The 20,545-nt window shown below is 33.2% G+C and overlaps 1 protein-coding gene and 1 long non-coding RNA gene across 4 annotated transcripts; one reads left to right on the top strand and one right to left on the bottom strand.

Moving 5' to 3' along the window:
• Nucleotides 1–10: 10 nt before the first annotated feature.
• Nucleotides 11–20,386, top strand: LOC124453023 (homeobox protein OTX1 A-like). Of its 3 annotated transcripts, none has more exons than XM_047003709.1 (6): nucleotides 11–1,143; nucleotides 3,196–3,331; nucleotides 6,158–6,296; nucleotides 14,754–14,879; nucleotides 17,395–17,552; nucleotides 19,384–20,386. In XM_047003709.1, the coding sequence occupies exons 3-6, from the start codon at nucleotides 6,266–6,268 to the stop codon at nucleotides 19,828–19,830; spliced, it is 762 nt and encodes a 253-aa protein (XP_046859665.1). In that variant the 5' UTR covers nucleotides 11–1,143; nucleotides 3,196–3,331; nucleotides 6,158–6,265; the 3' UTR covers nucleotides 19,831–20,386. The 3 variants fall into 3 exon arrangements, with proteins under 3 accessions (XP_046859665.1, XP_046859664.1, XP_046859666.1); XM_047003708.1 differs by lacking the exon at nucleotides 11–1,143 and adding an exon at nucleotides 2,417–2,979; XM_047003710.1 differs by lacking the exons at nucleotides 11–1,143; nucleotides 3,196–3,331; nucleotides 6,158–6,296 and adding an exon at nucleotides 9,331–9,413.
• Nucleotides 11,950–13,610, bottom strand: LOC124453024. The gene is made up of 2 exons (XR_006950929.1): nucleotides 13,573–13,610; nucleotides 11,950–12,616 (listed from the first exon to the last, which is right to left on the bottom strand). It is a non-coding gene; the product is annotated as an uncharacterized LOC124453024 (long non-coding RNA).
• Nucleotides 20,387–20,545: the final 159 nt, after the last annotated feature.

Below are 20,545 nucleotides of genomic sequence, written 5' to 3'. Positions count from 1 at the left end.
CGTCATCTTTAATTCTTGAAATTCTATGCTATAAGCTTCATTCTTTATTTATTAATATTGTATCTTTACTATGTTTTTCTGCTGTAATTGGCACAACCACACGCGAGGTTGTACGTGCACTTTGACAAAAGTTGAAATGAATGTTTCTAATGATTAATACAAGACTTGTGGCGGGAGTGACAAGCTGTCTTGTGGTTAACGGTTGTGATAATTTTTCCTACATCAAATAGCCTAATTAAACATTTCTCTGCACCCATAACCCAAACATTAAAGTATGTTTGCGATACCTAGCCAGTCGTGTAAATACAATTTGATGTTAAATAATATCGTATATAGCTACAATATATATGAACTTATTAATTTCCCTTTGAAAATTCTCCATGCTCTTTCATATAAATTTCTACGTGCTCTCTGTAGGGATTCTTTTCGCTTGCCCGTTTTGACGTCTTCAAGTCGCGTTCACTGAACGCTTAATATATAGTCAAGAATTTAATAAAATATCTTTTAAATTTTAACAACGCCGCTCTTTGTCGGTTGTCTTTGCGCTATTATGCAACTCGTAAACCGTATCGTCTACATCTAAACGTTATAAACATATGTAAATTCATGCACAATTACTCATCACTCCAAGTATGTTTTAAAACGAACTTTCAATCATAGTTATGGCGTGTCTTTTCCATGTGGTCTTGCTTCATCCAATGCAGCGTGTCTTGCTCTTTGTATTACAGTAGATATTCATTAATTGTTCTTAATCTTGCAAATTTCGCTTTTACTGTATGGTGTGTAATAACGGTCAAGCTATTTTTCTTTTTGAAAACCTTACAACTTTAACTGGTACAAATGATGCAATTGCGAGTAATTCCTTTATTTATGCATGGTAATCAAGTGTTTGTGTTTAAAATTAAAGCAATGGTACTCAGCTGACGTTTCGTTTATGCAACGCATTGTTAATTTTCTATGGTTTCATTGTGAGTACTATTCAACTGTGTACGCACGTGTAAATTTCTTACATCACCCAGTGCATGTGTACACAAAACATTTTTAAATGTGTATAAATGACTACGCTTCTTTAAAGATTAAAGTACTTGAAATTGCTCTCAGCATGAAGAATAATTTATGATGGGTCATTACATATAGAAAAAGGTATTTTCTCCATAGATTACACAGTTATTTCTATGTGATTTATATAAATGTTATTTTGATTCAATGAACACGTTCAATATATATCATAAAGACAACGGACTAGTTATATTAAGTCAGAAATTACCATTGTATACCTTGTTTTTCATTGTGAAAGATTATTTAGGTGATCATCTGTAAACTTTATTTAGAATTGCATCTGAACTGTTATATGCTAAGGTAAATAACACATGTACGATATCTATGATAGCTCTAGTCACCAGTATGATGACGGTCATTTTGATCAACATTCATACAAAGAAATCATTCATATACGGTTCACTAAAGTGAAAATGTTCCTTCAATAGCTAATTTTTGTAGAAAAAAGCATTTGCTTCAAAATTTACACTGGGTCCGTTGGTTCTTGCATGCGTTTCCGCTCTGCCCAATTAGTTTTCGAAATCTTGCTTTGTTTTCGTAATATTTGGCGGCTGCCATGAGTCTCCGACATGTTTTACAATTGCAAGGAAAACGGCGTTTCATTCATTGTGCTCTACACAAGGACGTCTGCCAAGGGGCGTTTTGTGTTTTATATCTCTGAGCAGCGGCAACGTTTTACATTATTTCATGTCAGACGATTTGACGCCAAAATGTCCGCAGATTTGAACCACATGCAAGGGAGTGTATGAAACTTCCCTATACTTAACAACCTTGCAAACTAGTTTAAAATAGGTTCTCGTCAATTTTTTGAATGGTTTAACGAAATCTCCCATTAATCGCGTGAAATCTTATTAGTTTTGTTTGTATATATATACCATAGCCATTTGTACATTCAAAGGCGTATCTTATTTTGGATGCAATCTCTCGCCAGAGATTTGTACTAATAAATTATTATCGTACGTGCCAGTTATGTGTCTTATTTTTGTTTTGAAAACGTCAAATGCTAACATTAAAGATGCTGATATTAGTAGTTTATGTTTATTCGCTCGAGTATCACTGATTTTGTCGGCTTTTTACGATTCACCCGCGTTGAGATTTTAATCTCTGATCGTATTCTTGAGCTATTTAATTTTTAGATAAAGCCTTTGCAATTTTTAGTCACCTTACGTATTTACTCAAATGTGTCGTACAATTTTTAAAATATTGCTAGTTTACTTCGTATACACGTCAAGTGTGAAAATATTTTTATTTTTTCCCTCCTCCCTCCCTCCCTCACGTTACTCCTTTTTAAAATGTTCATATTTGTTGAGCGGCAACTCTCGAACACCCACCTAATTTTCGTAAAGTCATCAAATGACTTTATGTTTTCTTATGCTAATGTACAACAATTACTTTGAAAAATCTGCTTTATTTTAATGACGACTTTTACACAAAGATCGTGGCGCCCGCAGTCATCTCTATCCACTTAAAAAGAGAAGATCGACCAAACGAGCAAATTGATCAGTTTGTTAGAATAATTGGAAAAGTTTCAACTGTCTTCCACGACTGATCATTGTCAATGTAGAAAGAGCCACGGTTCTTGTGTAGACATGCCGAACATGTTTTCATCATTGAAAAACATGCAATTTTGTTCAATTTAGGTTTTCTAATTACGTTTTTGGGTCTTTTGTGCAGCCGTTTTATCTCAGCCAATACCGGCATTCTTTGCGTCACATATTATGTTTGTCGTAAATATTCACTCTTTCATTCAACAAGAGGTTCTTGACAGGAAACAGTAAACCAACTAAATTGGCTTATTTTCTTAAAAACCGTTATACTCTTCCTCAATATTGTGCCTGTTTAATATCACATAAACAAAAGTTTGCCTTGTCATTTGTGTTTAGTTTTACGACTGAATTTCAACCAAAGCTATGTAACTAGGTGAGGATATTGTCATTGATCTGTATCAAATTTCCAAATGTCCGTTTCATTATGATTTGTGTAAATTGTAATGTGCCGTTATGGTTACCTATTCTAACTCATTTAATTTTGGTCGTGTCTTGGTCGTGTGTGCAATGCGCTGTTGTTGTTAGCTCTTGTGATAATTTATCGTGTGCATCTCAGCGTGTATAACAAAGTTCTTTACCTTTTCCACAGCGGGATTTTTCATTGCTGGACTGTGACGGTGAAAGAGAACCAACAGAGAACAAGGTCGTCTCTTCTGCCCGCTGTAATTGATCTATGAAAGTACAACCTACTTTACCATTTGGAATTTTACTGCGGTTATTCATAGGTATGCCTATATATTGTTGTATAAAATATAATTTACACGTATTAAAATGTATGCATTTAAACCTTTCAATAATTTGCCTTTGAATGATACTTCACTTGCTGTGGGACTGTAGCAAAGTTATGTCTAAATATGGGATATAGTTATCGCAAAAGGCTTCATTTTTTTTAGTTACTTAAGAGTTTTTTAATTTGTTGACAATGCTTCATTTTTGTAATTTTCGTACAAGAAAGTTGTGCTTTTTCAGTGTCTTTCATATTAAATAAGCACTGTCGACCATTAAGTTTGTAAGAGTTTGTTTTCCATTTTCTTTTTGTCGAATATCAATGGCGCAAAAATACTGGAGAAACAGAGTAAAATCTGTTTGAACATCTTCTTATGAGCTAGGGCTTAGACATTATCAGCAGAAATTTGATCATCTTATCTTACATGGGAAATTTTTATTTACAAGCAAATCTTAAATCTTATATTTTTTTATGTTTCATTGTCTTTTTTTCTTGCGTCCCAGGTACAAAAAATTTTGCATTGATTTGTTCTTTACTCGAGTTCAATTTTCAGCTGTAGAGAATTAATTGCAATTTTTTATGTGTTTGGAAATCTAAGTATTTGACACTTGCCCTCTTTTTAATACTTAGCTGGGGATAACATGATTTTATTCATGTATTGATTTTTAGCATTGAAAAGTGATTCGCTAGCAATGTAATAAAGTTTGGACGTCGTTATCTGTTCATGTTTGTGATTTTTCATTATTTCTTATTGATACAAACATTGATATTGACATTGTTATCTTTAGGATAGGCACGTAGGATTTAATTTTTTGTCTTCATTGGTTTAGGAGAATAAATTTCAATGATGAATTAAAAGCAAATTATGATTGGATGATAAATGTTTTGCAACGATTATGTCAACTTTTGAACAAACTTTGTTTTGATAGTAATGTAAAAATGATTGTAATTTTTTCACGTCAGCCAAGGTTAGCATTTTTCATCAATCACAGTTCTCGATCCAGTCTTATGTGTAGTCACTTAGGGCTTATGTAATTTTAATGACTATGGGATGATGCGAGAATTCTCACCTTTTCTCGAGTTACAACAAAAAAATTTAAGTTCATTTCACGGCTTTGATCAAAAATCGATTCTATTTTAGCAAATGACTGAATTCGATAAATTCTCGTAGTTCGTACATTTGAATTGCATTAAATGGTTGCTGAGCCATTACCTTTGCCAATAGTTATTCAACACTATATGTTTGATATATTCGAGTTAATGAAATTCTTATGTATAGTAATGAGAAGCATTCATCCTATTTTAAACCAAACTCTTTCACGTTTTGCTTTTTAAAGAAATTCACCTTGAGGACATCAATTTGTGATGATATTTAAAATTAGATCTCTGCATGTTAAGAAATCTTTATGAACAAGGCTAAAGCATGTTTTAATTATCCTGTGTTTTTACCCTGAACAAGAATTGTGTCCATGGCCAAATAAGGCGAAAAATTCTCAACCACGAACTCGAATATTTTATTGTTTGCGGAGGGCTCGCAAGGTGGTCTGATGGGAATGCTCATCGTAGCTTGTCCGTGCCAATTTAATTTCATGTGTCCTAGAAGCGCGTATAATGCATTTATGAATAGGTGATATAGGAAATTATTACGTTAATCTACTTTTCTTTGTAAAAAAAAATAATTCTCTTTTTGAAACTGTGGGTCAAATCATGTTGAAATTAACGAAGTTTTTTCATTTCCTCTATCGATTTTTATTGTCACCGTGAAGAAGAAAATGCGAGTGTCAACATCAGTATGTAGTTAGATTCATTTTGTCAACTCATGAACATTTGAGTACTTTCCATTTTGAGAAAACTTTCTTGAATTAACTTATAGCCCATGGTGATAAGCCATTAACCTATAATCTCTGCTATTCTTCTGTACAACTTTAAATCAAACTTACATGCATTCATGAATTACTTTGGGAGGATATTGTTATACTATAATAATTAATGAATGGGAAATGTTTAAGTTTGCAAGCAATTTAGGTATCCTTCAAAAAATCCTTCATTTCGAAGACATTCGTAGAGTTGTATAACACATTAGAAAGTTTCAGGAACTAAGTTTACTTACATACATAAATTGTATTGATTATTCTTTTCAAATGTTGAAAAATTCATATGCAGTGAGTTGATTTTTCAAGTTAGCTATGTCGTTTTTAAATCTTCGAAAGATCTAATTCTCACTTGGATAAAATTCTTAAATGGGAATGACGCTTTTGCCTTTCTTATTCACAGGTTATTGTGTAGAAATTTCTCATTCCATCTAAACCATGCATCACTTGTTTTTGTCATGAAAATATTTTCTCGGCACCTATTTTGCTTAGCACAGCTCGCGTGTTTGAAATTATATTAATGGACTGTTGAACTATACAATTTCAACACGACGTGTGGTGTATTCTGTTATGCTGGACATTAAATGCTCCTCTGTGTGAGAGAGCGGAAAAAGAACTATGCACTTTAAACATTCCAAAACAATACTTTAAGCTTGTTGTCTTTTAAAGAAAAAATCCACGCTTTTTGCTACAATTATTGCTTCGTCAGCATCACGCTCTTTTGTCTTTGATACAAAACTGTAAGTTACAAAATGTACACAAGCTTTGTACGTTTCGTATATGTGTTGATTCGATTCCTGGGATTTGATATCTTATCCCCGGGAATTGATATCCAACCATTTCTGTTTGTTTTTTTTTACATTCTCCATGCGTTTCATTCCTATTTTGGCCATGTTATCATTGTTATGCTACGTTAAAAAGTGCCAATACACACACATGCCTATATTTTGTAGATACACCAGTGAACTCGTTCTTCTTTTGTGTATCTGTCAGCGTCTACATACTAAACGCCAACTTCATTGGCCACAACGTCATTTCAGAATTACAATTCCAAACAACTGATGGAGGTGCAACATCGCTTGCACATGCGACGTAAGTTTTTGAAAGTGAATCTTTGATTTTATTTTGAATAGGAACGACTTTAAAACGCTTGATATTTTATTGCTACACCTTTGCTTAAACACTTTCGATTCGATGTAACGAGAAAACGAGGTTTCTGGAAAAAATCATAAATGGTGCTCGACCATTTTTGACGTCAATGTGTTTGTGTTGCAAAATATTTATACGTACGCAGGAACGCGCACGCGCAAATTAAGAAATTAGCATGTTCTGCGAGCTTTTCGTTCGTGTGCATTTTATTACTTACGTGCTCTATGTTCAAAATAAGGAAAGAGTCTTAAATATTAAGTGTAATATGAAGTACCTCCAATTATTTGATAGTATTAACTGCATGCACTAATTCTTTACGCTGTTCAAGAGAGAAGATAGAATAGAATATAAATTTTAGTTTTCATTTGGAACTTGTGCTCTTGAGGAAAACTTTATCAAGCTTTTAGGCCCGTTTCAAACGTCGCATTTTACATGAGCCAAATGCATTAAAGACAAAAGAAAATGCGATAAAATGCCTCATTATCTTTTGTTTTAAATGCATTCGGCTCATGTAAAATGCGACGTATAAAACAGGCCTAAGAGTAAATCAACACATGAGAAATATTGTTCCAACACCGTACATGATATCCAACTAGTCCTAATTGTGTGATTGTTAATCCTTCATTTAGTTTAACACGATCAGATTACAGATAAATTAATTTTGCCTTTGATTTCCCTAAATAGTTTGTCAATTTCACTGTTTAGCTACATCCTTATGAAAAGGTTTTTTTATTTTACTGTTAGCAGATACCTGTAAAATATGTTGTTTTTTATCGATACAAGTATTAACCTCATACTTACAATTCAATGCGCTTTTATACAAACGTTCTAGAAGATCGGCACACGGAACGCTTCATAAAATACATCGTGTTAGTGTTGTTATAGTGGCAAGGTTTTCCGTGATCTTGTGTTTATGTTTATGAAGGACTTGAATAATCCGGGCAATAATCCAAAACAAAACAGTCTGTGTTTCTTGGTAGATTGGGATTATGATCGAGGAGCCATGCAATGTCACTTTACGTAATACACCAAATTAGAATAAGAAAATTAAAGTTCGCAAAATTATTTCTTCATGATAGAAAATCATATATTGTTGTATAAAAATTTTTTTATTTCCTTTCCTTCCTTTTTCGTAATCACATCCCTTGTTGCTTTAAAATATACATGTAGAGATACCACTAAAACATTGTTAATGGTGATCATTTGACACTTTATATACACCTGTTGAATAGTGTATTCTTATTAGTCTGATAAATGTTTATTGGAATCAAATCGTTGCACGTGATACAACTTCCCAATAATTGTTTATATATATTTGTTAAACATAACAATAAGGTAATATTTCCGCACTTTCGCTTCACAATGTCTACCGAAACCTACTGATCGCTTGTGGACGAAAGCACGGAGATCTTATATATTATTGTTATTTTTCTTCATTGATATTTTGCACTCTATTGTTTCAGTAACGTTATATCTACACGAGTAGTAATTTCAATACTTCAACTGATTTATGGTTATTTTCATTTTGATGTTTTTTTTCTGAGAGATATTCTGTATGTGGGGGTGGGGGAGGGCAGAGCAAGGGAGAGCAGAGGATATCGGGTGTAGGCATCAAATATAAAAAAGCTCTTGCATCCTTTTTTATCCCTGTGCTTACTTACATTATCCCTTGTTTCAAATAGTTTTTCTCGTGTGAAATTTGAGAAAAATCTTACAATACTGAAGCGCATCCAATTACCTGTGTTTGTAAAGCAACACAGATCTAAACTATGAATGGGAATTGCTTTTATGTTTAATGAAAGGGGTATGTTAATGGCGAGGGGTTGGATTACGATTTTCATGAAAAAAAGTTTTGAGTCATGAAAAAACATTACTATTTCATTGACGATTGTTCTTGCTTCGAATATAAATTGTGTGTGGAAGGACAACGTTGTGTTCATGCCATTTGCTATTATTCATGCATCGATTTTTTTTTTGTTTTAATAAATTTCGAATTACATAATTGTGAAATTATTTGAAAAAATTCTGATTCTCGTGTAGATTGGGCCACTTATGAAGTGTTTGATTAGAAAGAAAAATTTAAGTCCTTTGTCGACTGTTTAGAGAGTAAATTGTCTTGCTTATATCATTTATTTTTCTGTCATTTCATAATTAAATTAAAAAATTTTCAACTTCTCGATTTCTATCCATTGAATCGTCTTAAGCGCAAAATGTTGATTAGATGCATGGGTGTGAACTCTCGTCAAAATTTTCACCCAAAAATATAAAAAAATTTTTAAGAGTTGGTTGTCAGTGACAATTTTGAGGATTTGGTTTACTATGCATCCTGCTTTTCTTTTTATATCATTTAATACCTATGGTTCTTGTCCATCTCGTTGCTCTTTTATCTGCTTTGCTGTATTGTTCAATTTCTTATTAGATTACGGTTTTGACCGCTACTGTGTTAAATTCGTAGCTTGTAGAACAGCACTGCTAGGTTTTTTCTCAACTCATGTGTTCTTATATGTTAGTGAGAAGAATGAAGAATCTATTATCCAGCTTCTGGATTTTTTCTCTCATAAGTTGTATTGTTAGAATGTAATTAAGTTAAAGAAAAAAATGCCCAAAGAGAGGGTTCACATTTATCTTGTTAAACTATAGTACCAACTATATGGATAGTCACATTACAGTCTTTCTCGTTGTGTCTGGGTGTCAACGGTTTGAGGATCTTATCGATATCAAGTTTCTTAAGGAATGTCGTTTTCGCTGTGGGACTATTTAAAAGCGAAATATATCTCTCTTAAGCAACGAAATTTCACGGGATGGCATTCCTTTATGTAAACAAAGTTTCAACCATATAACCCCCTGGTGTTATAGGACACCAATATAATCTGGTCATTAAACGTCTGCTCTGGTTAATGTACTTCATCGTTGCTTAAAAAACCATTACGAATAAAAAAGCAGTGTCTTTCTTATCTGCACGCTCACTTCAGTTTGGTCAACTGTGTTGCTACGTTTTCCTTATTCATTTCTTTATCTTATCCACGTTAGTTTAATACAATTGTCTGTGGCTATTTATACGTAAGTACAAATGTATCCTAATGTGTATGTCTTCAATTTATCTGTATGTTTTGATACATTAGGTAAATATTTGGTAAACTGTATGCCAAATATACTATAAAACTGTGTATGTACTTTAAAGTGCTGCGCTAATTCGTTTGTGTTTTTCAAGCAATCATTCGGCAAAGTCCGCATTTATGAATATGTATGATATTTCTGAGAAGCAATTTATACTTAAATTTGATTTGACGCATGCAAGCTGAGATTTTTCCCGATCGTATGAATTTCATTTGTTTGTGATCTTTCCGAATATTTTTATGCGTTTTCAACATATAAACTAAAGGCTTTTTCTTTATGTTTTTAAACTCTCTTTTATCATTGTGATTAATCAACAAATTTATGAACATTTTGTGAATATGTGCACACCAACGTGTAAGGCGCGAAAATAGCTCTTTTCATCGGGCTCTCATTCTGACCTGGTCAACACCTTCGAAGGTGAGTCGTTGCCAGGTCGTAGTCATCATATTTGAGCATTTCCTAATCTTCCGTTTAAGAAAAATAGGGAAAAGTATAATTTTTGGCACGAGGGAAATAAATGTTATAAGTAGCTGGGAATATTATATAATGTAAACAAAATTGTAGTTTATAAATGAAGAATTCTCGTTAATAATTTCAAACTTATTTTTGAGATTTGTTATTGCATAGAAGCTTCTCGAAAGATGATTGTCCAATTGCCTGATAATTTACTAAAATTTTGATATTATAGAAATGCCAATTGTTGAACCATTTTAACTGACATTTCGATCCAAGTACCTTTGTAAAATACTTGCACATAATTGTTGAAGAATGTTGTTCCAAATATAGTTAAGGCTGTCAGCCTAAGGCCATATTTATGACGTCATAGAAGTGCTCGATATTTTTATTTGTTCATGAATGGCTGCTCTCTATACATTTAATCATGTTTTTTTAAATGCCAACATCATAATAAATCTGTTAAATATCAAATCAACTTTATGAGGACATTTCTCACCCTCGGAGCATGTATCCTTTCTTGACGACAATGTTTTTATACTTGAATTATACACATATATAAAAGTTATTTGTTGCCATTGTCGACAATTTGTGAGAATTTTCGGTTCGTGATGCATGCAGTTCTTGTCAGTTATAATCTATCAATTCATGACGGAATCTCTGTAAAGCTTTTTATCTTAAGTTGAATAATTTGAAGAAATAATTTTTAAATGTTTGATTGCTCAAGATGAATGAAATACGCTTCTGTCAGTTGCATTAATAAGTAGTTAACATATATTGTTTTTTTGCATCGTGGTTTATGTGATTTTAATCCTTCCTTGCAGTCTTTCACTCTTGAAATTCGTGGCTACAAAAATGACCACACTATATGTCTATGAATAACATTCTATCATAGCAATTTCTTTCAGTTTCCATTGATCATTTATGCTAAATCGAAATCGCATAGTTGTGCTGTCCCAAAATTTTAAACGCCGGTCGTTTCCAATATATCACAGTTTGCTCTACCATAAAATGTTGTGAAATATTTTTTACAATAAATCCTATATTGCCATCGACTAATGTAATTCGTGCATTAGACGTAAGGTGACCTACTTTGTTAACACTCATTTTCATCTTAAATCCTTCTCATTTGAAGGGCTTATTTGTCCCAGCGTTAAGACACGAATTTATTTGTACGGAATATGAGTGTTTGATTCTTGGTATGCGAGCTACTCATTGTAGGAAATATGCTGTATAAAACAAGTAGTTTTTTAACTAGCTCATTGTCATTTAATTCATTATCATTAAAATTACAATATGTTTAAAAAATAATTTATGTAAAAGTGAACGATTTTGTCTACTTAGTTTTTATCAACTCACATAAAGTAATCATTTATACGATGTAGCTACGTTGTTATTTTTTTGAGGTTTTTAATTTCTGCTGTACTTTATCTTCTTTATGTATGATTACTTTATATTTTCATTACTCAGGCACAACGTCGACACATTGTTTTATTTGAGCCATATTCTCAATGTACCCAGTTGTTAAAGTCTATTCGCGAGTTGTAGCCGGATTTATCCGTTTTTGTGTGAATTAGGTTCACTGAATTTTGCATTTCATGTTTCCCCAGTCATGCTATGGTTTGAATGGAATGCCATGCGAAAACGTCATGTAAGATGTGTCATGAAGTGAATGATTGAAGGGAAGTAGAAAAAAATGTTACTATAATAGCGTGACAAAGTTTTCTTTTGTTCACAAAGATCCAATGTGGCCTTTTACAATGTGTTGTTATACAAGTGGTCGTACACAAATCCTTTTATACGATCTAGCAAAGCCAAGGCGATAGTGGTTTTTATCCCATTACAATCTCAGCAGAGTGCTGTTTTAACTATTTTAATACCCAATAATATATTTAATGTCGTAAAAGAATTGGCACAGATATCTTATCCCTCAAACGTTTCTTGTATTTAAGAAACAGTTAAAATTTATGTGCTACAAATATTTAATAATCTTATAGGCATTATACTACTTTTGTGGTTTTTTTCATAATTTAACGACTACGGCTATATGGTTTTACTTAGATCTAAGTCATATGATCACCATGGCAATGGTCCCAATGTAACCTCGCAGTATACGCACTGATATATTCAATAGTGCACTACGTCCCTTTGAGTTGCGCAGTATTTTTCTCGAGTACCTTTGTCGAGTACAATGTATATTTTTCATCTTTAAATAATGTTATTGCGTCCAAAATATATGATTTTTCATGTGTGTGGTGAATGTAGCTGTAGGGAATGGTATTTTTTGAGATCTGTTCGTTTTGTCAGTTGGACCTGGTTTGGTTAACTAGTTGTACTGTCAATGTATTCTGAATGAATCTTACATAAACTTTCTTGAATTTTTCAATTCTGTTGATTATTTATTGTGATTACTTTCCTACTTTGATAAATCATATTTTTAACTGTCGTAGAGCGTATTTCATTCTAGATTAATTTACAAAACTTTCGTATGTCACTTACTCCATATTATGCAGCCCAAAGTGTTGCGTTTTTCAAATGTACTATGCATAGAAATATAAATTATTTTTGTTACTGACCTTCAGTCGGATATGATTGATTTAATTATCTTGTTTTTATCACCTTTCTGAAGCTTTACATCTCTCGTTTCACTTGTTGAAAAAAGAGTGAAAATTGAATTGTCGGCGATGACAAACCTTTAAACAGATAATTTTCGTTAGCATTTCCTTTAGTTACGCCTCTTCATATATGTAGGCGAATAATTTTTGCGTCAGTAGAACTTGCACTTCAAATACAAATAGTCGTGAAAACGATTAACTTCTCTTGTGCTGTGATTTAACTAGCAAATTGTGTCTTAAACGCTTAAATAAATAATACACAGATTAATGGTTGTATTTTACGAATGAATATTGCCTGGAGTTGATGTATCAACTGAAAATAAGCTCTCGTATTACAGTATTTTGCCTGAAGACAAAGTCTATATGTACCACCGTCCTACCACCCACATGGTGTCGCAGTGATATTCCGAATGCCCCCAAAAGAACCTAAAAGAACATGCTGGATTCTTTCCAGTTTTGTAAGTCTTAATTGGCTTAGGTGCGCAAAGTTAATCGATGTGTGGTTTGTGGTTTTCTAGTTTAGTCATTATTGGCGTTTATATGATCATTGATATACTCTTGTGGCAAACAAAATGTCACTAATAAATTATTTATATTTACAATGATGTTTATAATATTTACAATATATATATGGGACGTATACGAATAATGCCCATTTCAATTTATTCTTAATAAAATATACCATCGTGCTTGATAAGCCATATCTGTTTGAAATGCATGTGATTCTATCATTCAATGCAAAGACAACACATTAGCTTCACATTCTTTATGTACTTTATGGTTCTCTTTGCAATATGAGCGACATTTCCAAGACTATCGTAACTTCGCCGGTATATTATGCATCATATATAACCTCTCTGCAATATCTATATATCCTGTGTTTATCCACGAACCTTCTCCAAAAGTTCATTTAATGAAATATAAATGTATATTTTATACTCGAGCTCTATATTTTCACAATATTTAAGTTGCATGCTTTAGAAAAACTGTCAAGTACAGCTTTTGAAATTTTTATATACAAGATTTTTTGTTACCTGCAGAAGAGCCGCTTTGAAGGTTTTGTAATTTCTCCTTCACAGGGTACGCGTTGACAATGGGCGTGGATAATATGAACTGACATTTTCAAATTATTCTTAACAGGCCGACTCTCTGCTCTATAAACAAATGGATTGATAATACTTGAATTTGTCACTGACTTCTTTCCGTACACTAAACAGAACTAATATTTTTGAACGAATGAATTTGCTTTTGGTAAAATTGTACGTGAATGTTCTGGACTCTTATGACTTGAAACTAAAACCATTTGCATTACCATGCTGCATGGTTGAAAAATTTCAAATCGGTCGAACAAGTTGATATGTTTAAGGTATTTTGGTGGCATAAGCTTCCTACTCGACTAACGTTAAAAGCAATTTTTTTCGTACAATATATGATTATTGTGGTTAATTGATGTAAACTTTATGACTTCGATAACTTTATTATTACGAAGATAACTATTAGATAACTCAGTTGACGTCTGCTTTTATTGTATCTTGTAACACCAAACAATCATTATTTATGCGACTTTCGTATCCATCGAGAAGTCATCTCTCACATTCTCTACGACGCAATGCAACAGTTTTCTTTGTGTAGAAGCTGGCATAGTTATTAATGAATTTGTTCCCACAGCGAATGCGTTTTTTCACAAGAAATTTAAGCTTTTGCGCGTGGTTTTACGGGTCAAAATGTCGTCCATCTCTATCAATGACACAGCTTTTTTTCGTGTTTTGTCATTTATGCATACACTAATATACCGTTACAACACATGAAATTTTTGTTTCTGTCCTGCAGAGTCCAGGTTTCTGTGCATCTTGATTAGGAGTTTAAAATTAACATTTTTGTCACTCAGTTGGTATCGCTTACATTGAGTCAAGACAGATTAAATGTTGTCCAAACTTTTCGTTGACATATGCATGTAAGGTTATGGCTGTCAATCTTTTATCACGCACACAGCAGGAATCTTTAAACGATCAGGCAAAGCTCCCCGGTAGCTCACAGCACAGATACACATTTATCGTATTGCTTAAGTATCCTGTTTGCAATTACACTGCATCTAGCGTTCTTTGTGTGAAGTTTACAAAGACGCACAATCACAACACGCCTGTTAATCTACATCATAGGAATTGAGGAATCATCAAGAGTTTGGGACATATTTAAAAGGATTTCTTTCTTTTAGCTACATTCACGAGTGATTCGATGGCCAGTTTTCCGTGTAATCGCATGGCACCATATCCCATTCATGGTATAGGATTGTCGCACCATCCAAGTTATGATATGTTGGGACCGTTGGCGTCGAACTATGGTGAGTGTTATTTTGCTCGAAATTAACTCAATTGTGTAGGAATGTTCTCGCAATGTTGCATGTTTTTACCAAACAATAATAATACAGCGTACGTTATGAACAGTGCATGTGTGCATTTGAATAATGGAACCATGCAAAATAATGTTTTATGCCACGTTTAATCGCAGCTTCGCAATTGTAGATATTCCCATGTATACATAACTACGTTTCTTCTATTTAAAAAATTCCTTGGCAAAAGCTTTGCTGTCGTGCAGAAGCGCCGGAATTGTGTAGAGAATCCGTTTTGTATCTGGCACAATGCCTAAGTAAGTTATTTCTTTCAAATGTGGCATTTCGTCGTGATATATTTGCGGTGGTTTGCCATCTCTTGGTGCGCTAGAAATTGGCTTAGAGAAAAGTGCTTTTGCTGGGTTTTCGTTTAAGTTGAAATGCATAATATTGTCAATCTTATTATTATGTTTAATTGTTTTATTTATTTTTCAATTTGCATGCGTTTAGTTTATGCAGTAACATTAACTTCAAATAAAGTTGTTCTTCTCAATTTGATGGAGAATGCTGCATGAACTTCATCCACGAATTACATATCTTTGTGTATGTGACACTGTTTGCGTATGTGCTCTTTGAGCTTTCGTATGAAATCATGAGCGTTTTTCTTGAGCGCACACATGGGTGAAAGCCAACAAGCTTTGTAAATCATTACACAGTGCTTACTGAAATTTTTGGTTTCGAATATAACTATTAATATTGTGGCTTATCCATTTCAGCTATATTGCTATAAATTTACCCAAACTATTCACATTGTTTTTACGAGTCGAAAATTAATAAACATAAAGTCTTTGCATCGAGAGAAAGAGTTGTGTTCGAAATATTAAGGCTCGCTATGGTATAATATGCTAGTTGTGAAAAATTTGTTATCCACCTTGCAGTCAACGCTGTTAAAGGAAAAGGGTATTAGTGCTATTATTCCTCGCAGTTTGAGACCAAGTAGATCGAGATATAGATTATGTGTTTAGCTAACTAAATACACAGCTTGTAAATAACGTTAATTCGAGTGTTTCAATTTAGTTTCGTGAGACGTAAACGTATGCTCGAGTTAAGCTATTAATGCGTTGCAATTTTCACAGTTAATTAGGCATATACGTGTGTTTGCGTACTTTGATCATCAGAAATATGGTTGTCTTTTGTCTTTATTAACGTGTTTTTAGAAGAAAACTTTGCTGAAATATTTGTTTACGAAGAGCACCATTACGAAAACGTACTTGTGTGCTTGTCATCTTGTTTGATTAATATAATGTTTTAACGCTTGCTGAGAACATGCAGGACATCAGAAAGTGTAAATATTTTCATTTCATTTCCTACTTCCATTTCATACCTATGTTATGTTTTTCTCGCGTGGGCCTATGCACGTAAATGAGAAACATATTTTTGGTGCTAAAGCGAAAAAAGGAACTTCAGTCGGACTAGCTAAAAGTTATTTTTTACTGCAACGAACTGATATTCTGACGTTTTATTGTCTTAAGCAAGCAACCTCAGAGAAAATATTTTTGATTATTGTATTTTATTTCAATATTATTGGATCATCTATACTTTAATATTTTCAAACATTGTAGGCACACCATTAGTCCATTGAAAACATTAAAATATGTTTTGTTCTGGGCTGCGTGATTACTAACATATTCTACATGTTGTTTAATGAAGTGAAAGATACAAGGCAATTGCATGCGCGAATTAAACATCGCTAATCTTTACTTTTATATGTGCATGCATGTTGAAATTTCCATATATTGGGTCTCTGCTTTATAAATTTACTTTAAATATTATTTATGTTTGTTAAAAGCAAACCTCTATTGCACTTATAAGTAAACCATTTATCTCTATAAAGTATATTTTCAAACATACCAACTGTTGTATTTGTACCATAAACGTCTCAAGAAAAATTTGCCGAGTGTTAAGATAAGGCAAAGGATATTTTAGTTCGTGTATCATAACAAACTGTTCTTTGTACATAAAATAGCTTGTCTTAGTTGGATTAATATTGTGGCAAAATACACATAAAGAATTGTGTATCGACGGTAAAATTCGTGTAAAGAATTTCTTCGGCTTCTAAGATTTACCATGTTTTTCGTAATTTTTATACAGTATAAAGTTAGAGAATATAAAATCATATAAAGTTAGCTTGGAACATGATAGCTAAACATCCGTCGTGTCCAAATTGACATAGGAAAGTTGATCTTTTGCACTTACCAGTAAAACATAAATAGGACAATACATGTTTTGTATGCTGGCGTATGTTTAGGTGTTAAATCCTGTTGTGAACACAGATATCAAATGTCGTAAAGTATTTTTCACCTTAATTTTAGTTGGGTAGAACCCATTAATCTGCATTTACTTTTGTCTTAGTCAAAAATCTTTCATTAAGAAAATCATTCGACCTCGCCCCTCAAAAGAATTTTCGTTTGCCTAAATTATTCTTTTTTCTGTGGCTACTTTAATGTATTCTTTCCCGTTGTTACAGGTCATCACCCCCCACGAAAGCAGCGTCGAGAGAGAACGACATTCACAAAAGGACAACTGGAAATACTTGAAGCCCTTTTTGCCAAAACGCGCTATCCTGACATATTCATGCGAGAAGATGTTGCCATGAAAATAAATCTTCCTGAATCACGTGTTCAGGTATGTTACGTATGTAGTATGTAGCACGTAGTTTACCACCAAAATTTATTGCTTGTTTGTTGGATGTGAAAATATCGCCAGCTTTTGTTCCAGCAAGTTCAAGTTGTTACAAATCTCTCTATGAATCTTAGAGGAGAATTATCAATTATATCATATTAATGATGCAATATTTTTATGTTGATGCTCATAAAACGCATAGTCTTGGTTGCTGACAACTTTACAGCGAGGCTGCTACCATTTGACTATTTCTAAGATACAATTTTTAATGTTATAGTTTTCGTATTTACAATGTTTTACCGTTTGAAAATTTTACTGGAAATGCTTAGGGAAACTGAAGTATTTTTTAAGTCTGACGTAATATATGGATCTTACAAAACTAATCATCACATATCATTTAAACTTCTTACTGTGGTCAAAGAAATTTTACCTATATCAAATGATATTTTACCTATATCCTTTATAATAAAAAATTAAGCAATAATTTTCTTCTCCCTTATGGTTTTATATGGTTTTCCTTTATTTGTCTTTTTCCATATGCGTCTCATATTCATGCAATTAGATCGAAACTCGTAGAAAACAGGGAAAGGTACCTCATACATTGTTACTCATGGCAGGTAGATTGAATAGAGATAGATATACGTGTAAGGCATGAAGTTTCGGATTTTTTCATGTCTTGAGTAATGCTGGTAATGACATTTGGTCAGCAGCTGTCACTGTATAATGGTATTTATATGATTGCCAATTTTCCTTCACATTTTTCGTCAATCGTTTAGGACTTCTATAAATACGAACGGACGATAATTAGAGTGTTAAATAAAGGCGGGTCTGCATATGTGTTTTCACGATCAGCATAGCCATCGAACACATTGTATTTTTGTTTACACGCTAATTAACTTGTATTAATCATTTTGTGATGACTGCTTTACGTTTAATTGAAAACAGGTTTGTTCAATATAGAACATGTGTAATGTTCGGGTTATGAGATATATATGTGATATATATGGTTTAATGTTGCGTAACATTTCTGATCAAATTACTGGCAAAAATTTGAAATGACATTTATTTAAGACCTTTTCCTGTTATAACGTGCTGTGATGCTCTTTTTGGGCTTAAGTCATCCCGTGTTCGTCACAAAAATAATTATTTCTTTATGTCAATGGACTCTAACGCCAAATAATTCAGACTTATTATGTAGTGCTTCTATGTAGTGCTGTTTGTCAATATATTCATTACTTACTCACGTATATTAACAGTCTTTGTGTTTCTTCAAATTTTATCTTCACATCAACCTTTACCTTCACATCAACCTTTACCTTCACATCGAAACTTTTAAAAACTCTACAAGCCGCCTTGAGGCATGAACTTTGCTTTAATACCTAACAAAGCACTTGCAGATAAAACGTATTTAAACGTGTTCTTGTGTCTTCCTGTACTACTCTCGATTTTTCCACATAACCTGTGGCTTGGTATTCATCGTTTTTTCTGTACTTTTGAAATGAGACGTGACGCGGTGGGAGGTGGAGTTAGCCAAGTGCATGTTGAAAAATGATTATGGAAAAATTTGGAAACACTTCCGTTATGTGACAGTGACTATTGAAAGATATAAATCTTGTGAGATAGTAATGTGATGGTTAGAACACAAAATGATTATTGTTTGAAATGTGGATATAGACACGCGGAGATGGATGGGCGGATATGGACACGCGGACTGTTTGTAATTTGGAGATAGTTGTGGCCAAACTTGGTTGTTGATAACTGCCTTTTGATTGAGTACTTCAGTTTTATTTGTTTGTTTTTTGTTTCAACGGTCAAAAAACTCATCTTTTATTAGGTTTGGTTTAAAAATCGACGTGCGAAAGTTAGGCAACAACAACAAAACAGCGAAGGAAAGCCAAAACCAAAGAAAAAACCACCTACACCCAAAGATTCTCCAAAGATTCCAGTTACATCTGGTTATCCTCAATATCCTAGCTGTGGAGCTAACATTTGGAGTCCTGTTGGGGATCAATCGGTACTCAATCGGCCACCTCCGTATGCACCATCCCTTATGAACAACCCATTACCCACCATGGGAAGCTCTTCATCCATGCTTGTACCAGGGCCACCACCTCCACCGCCACGTTATTGCTCATCGTCCCAGGACTACTCGTACATGAGCATGCATTTCAATCCACCACCAAGCTCGGTATCGCCTTCATACGACTATCTAGAACATAATGGCTTGCCTACCGGACAGCCGCTGTCTATGCCAGGAGGCAGCAATATTTCTCGTGTGTAGCACAAGAATTGCTTGTGAATGTTGCCAGCTGTAGACTATGGAATGCGAACAATCCAGATTAAATGCGAAGGTGAAAGTGTCATTGATAAATACGAAATGACATAAAATGTGTTCGAAAAGTGTCTTCCTCCTTGAGGAACATTTTTTAATTCCAGAAAAATTAAAATACATGGAAATATTTTGACAGTGGGAATACTTTCAGATGTAATCTGAAACTGGAATAGAACAAGAGAGTTGTCTTGTGTTTAACAAGTACTGAAGAAATTAAAGTATTTATGTGCTAAATGAGATTATAAGATACAAAGTGTTGAACTCAAGGTTACTTGTAACTTTAATAGAAAGACATTTATTTATTTTCCAACGATAAAAAATGGTCGTTTGTTGTGGGTTGGTGCCGTATTTATGCCTAATATTGGTGTTTAAATTTCAAATTGAAACTTCAGTAACCTTAACTGACCTACATTGACGAAATATAATTGTGAATAGTACAAATGGAAAGATGTACAGATTTAAATACTAGTTTAGGTAGTTTCATTAAATTTTGACATAGCTTTGACTTGTGGTTTTTTTTGAAATACACAATTAATTTTTTAATTTTCACGGATTGAACGACATCGTGACGATGCAAACTTTATTTGACTCTGGAAATTCTATATTATACAGGGTGTATTAATAAATGGGAAACAATTGATATTCTACAATGCATATTGTTGTG

The sequence above is a fragment of the Xenia sp. Carnegie-2017 genome, unplaced genomic scaffold (genome assembly GCF_021976095.1).
Source record: "Xenia sp. Carnegie-2017 unplaced genomic scaffold, XeniaSp_v1 HiC_scaffold_25, whole genome shotgun sequence".
Taxonomy (NCBI): Eukaryota; Metazoa; Cnidaria; class Anthozoa; order Malacalcyonacea; family Xeniidae; genus Xenia; species Xenia sp. Carnegie-2017.
This window is presented reverse-complemented; position numbering and strand designations above follow the sequence as displayed.

Bases quoted from the DNA above. Each gene is read 5' to 3' on its own strand.
- LOC124453023 (XM_047003709.1), top strand. From the start codon at position 6,266: ATGGAGGTGCAACATCGCTTGCACATGCGAC. The intron at 14,880-17,394 runs GTGAGTGTTATT...CCGTTGTTACAG, and splicing joins ACCGTTGGCGTCGAACTATG to GTCATCACCCCCCACGAAAG. The intron at 17,553-19,383 runs GTATGTTACGTA...ATCTTTTATTAG, and splicing joins TTCCTGAATCACGTGTTCAG to GTTTGGTTTAAAAATCGACG.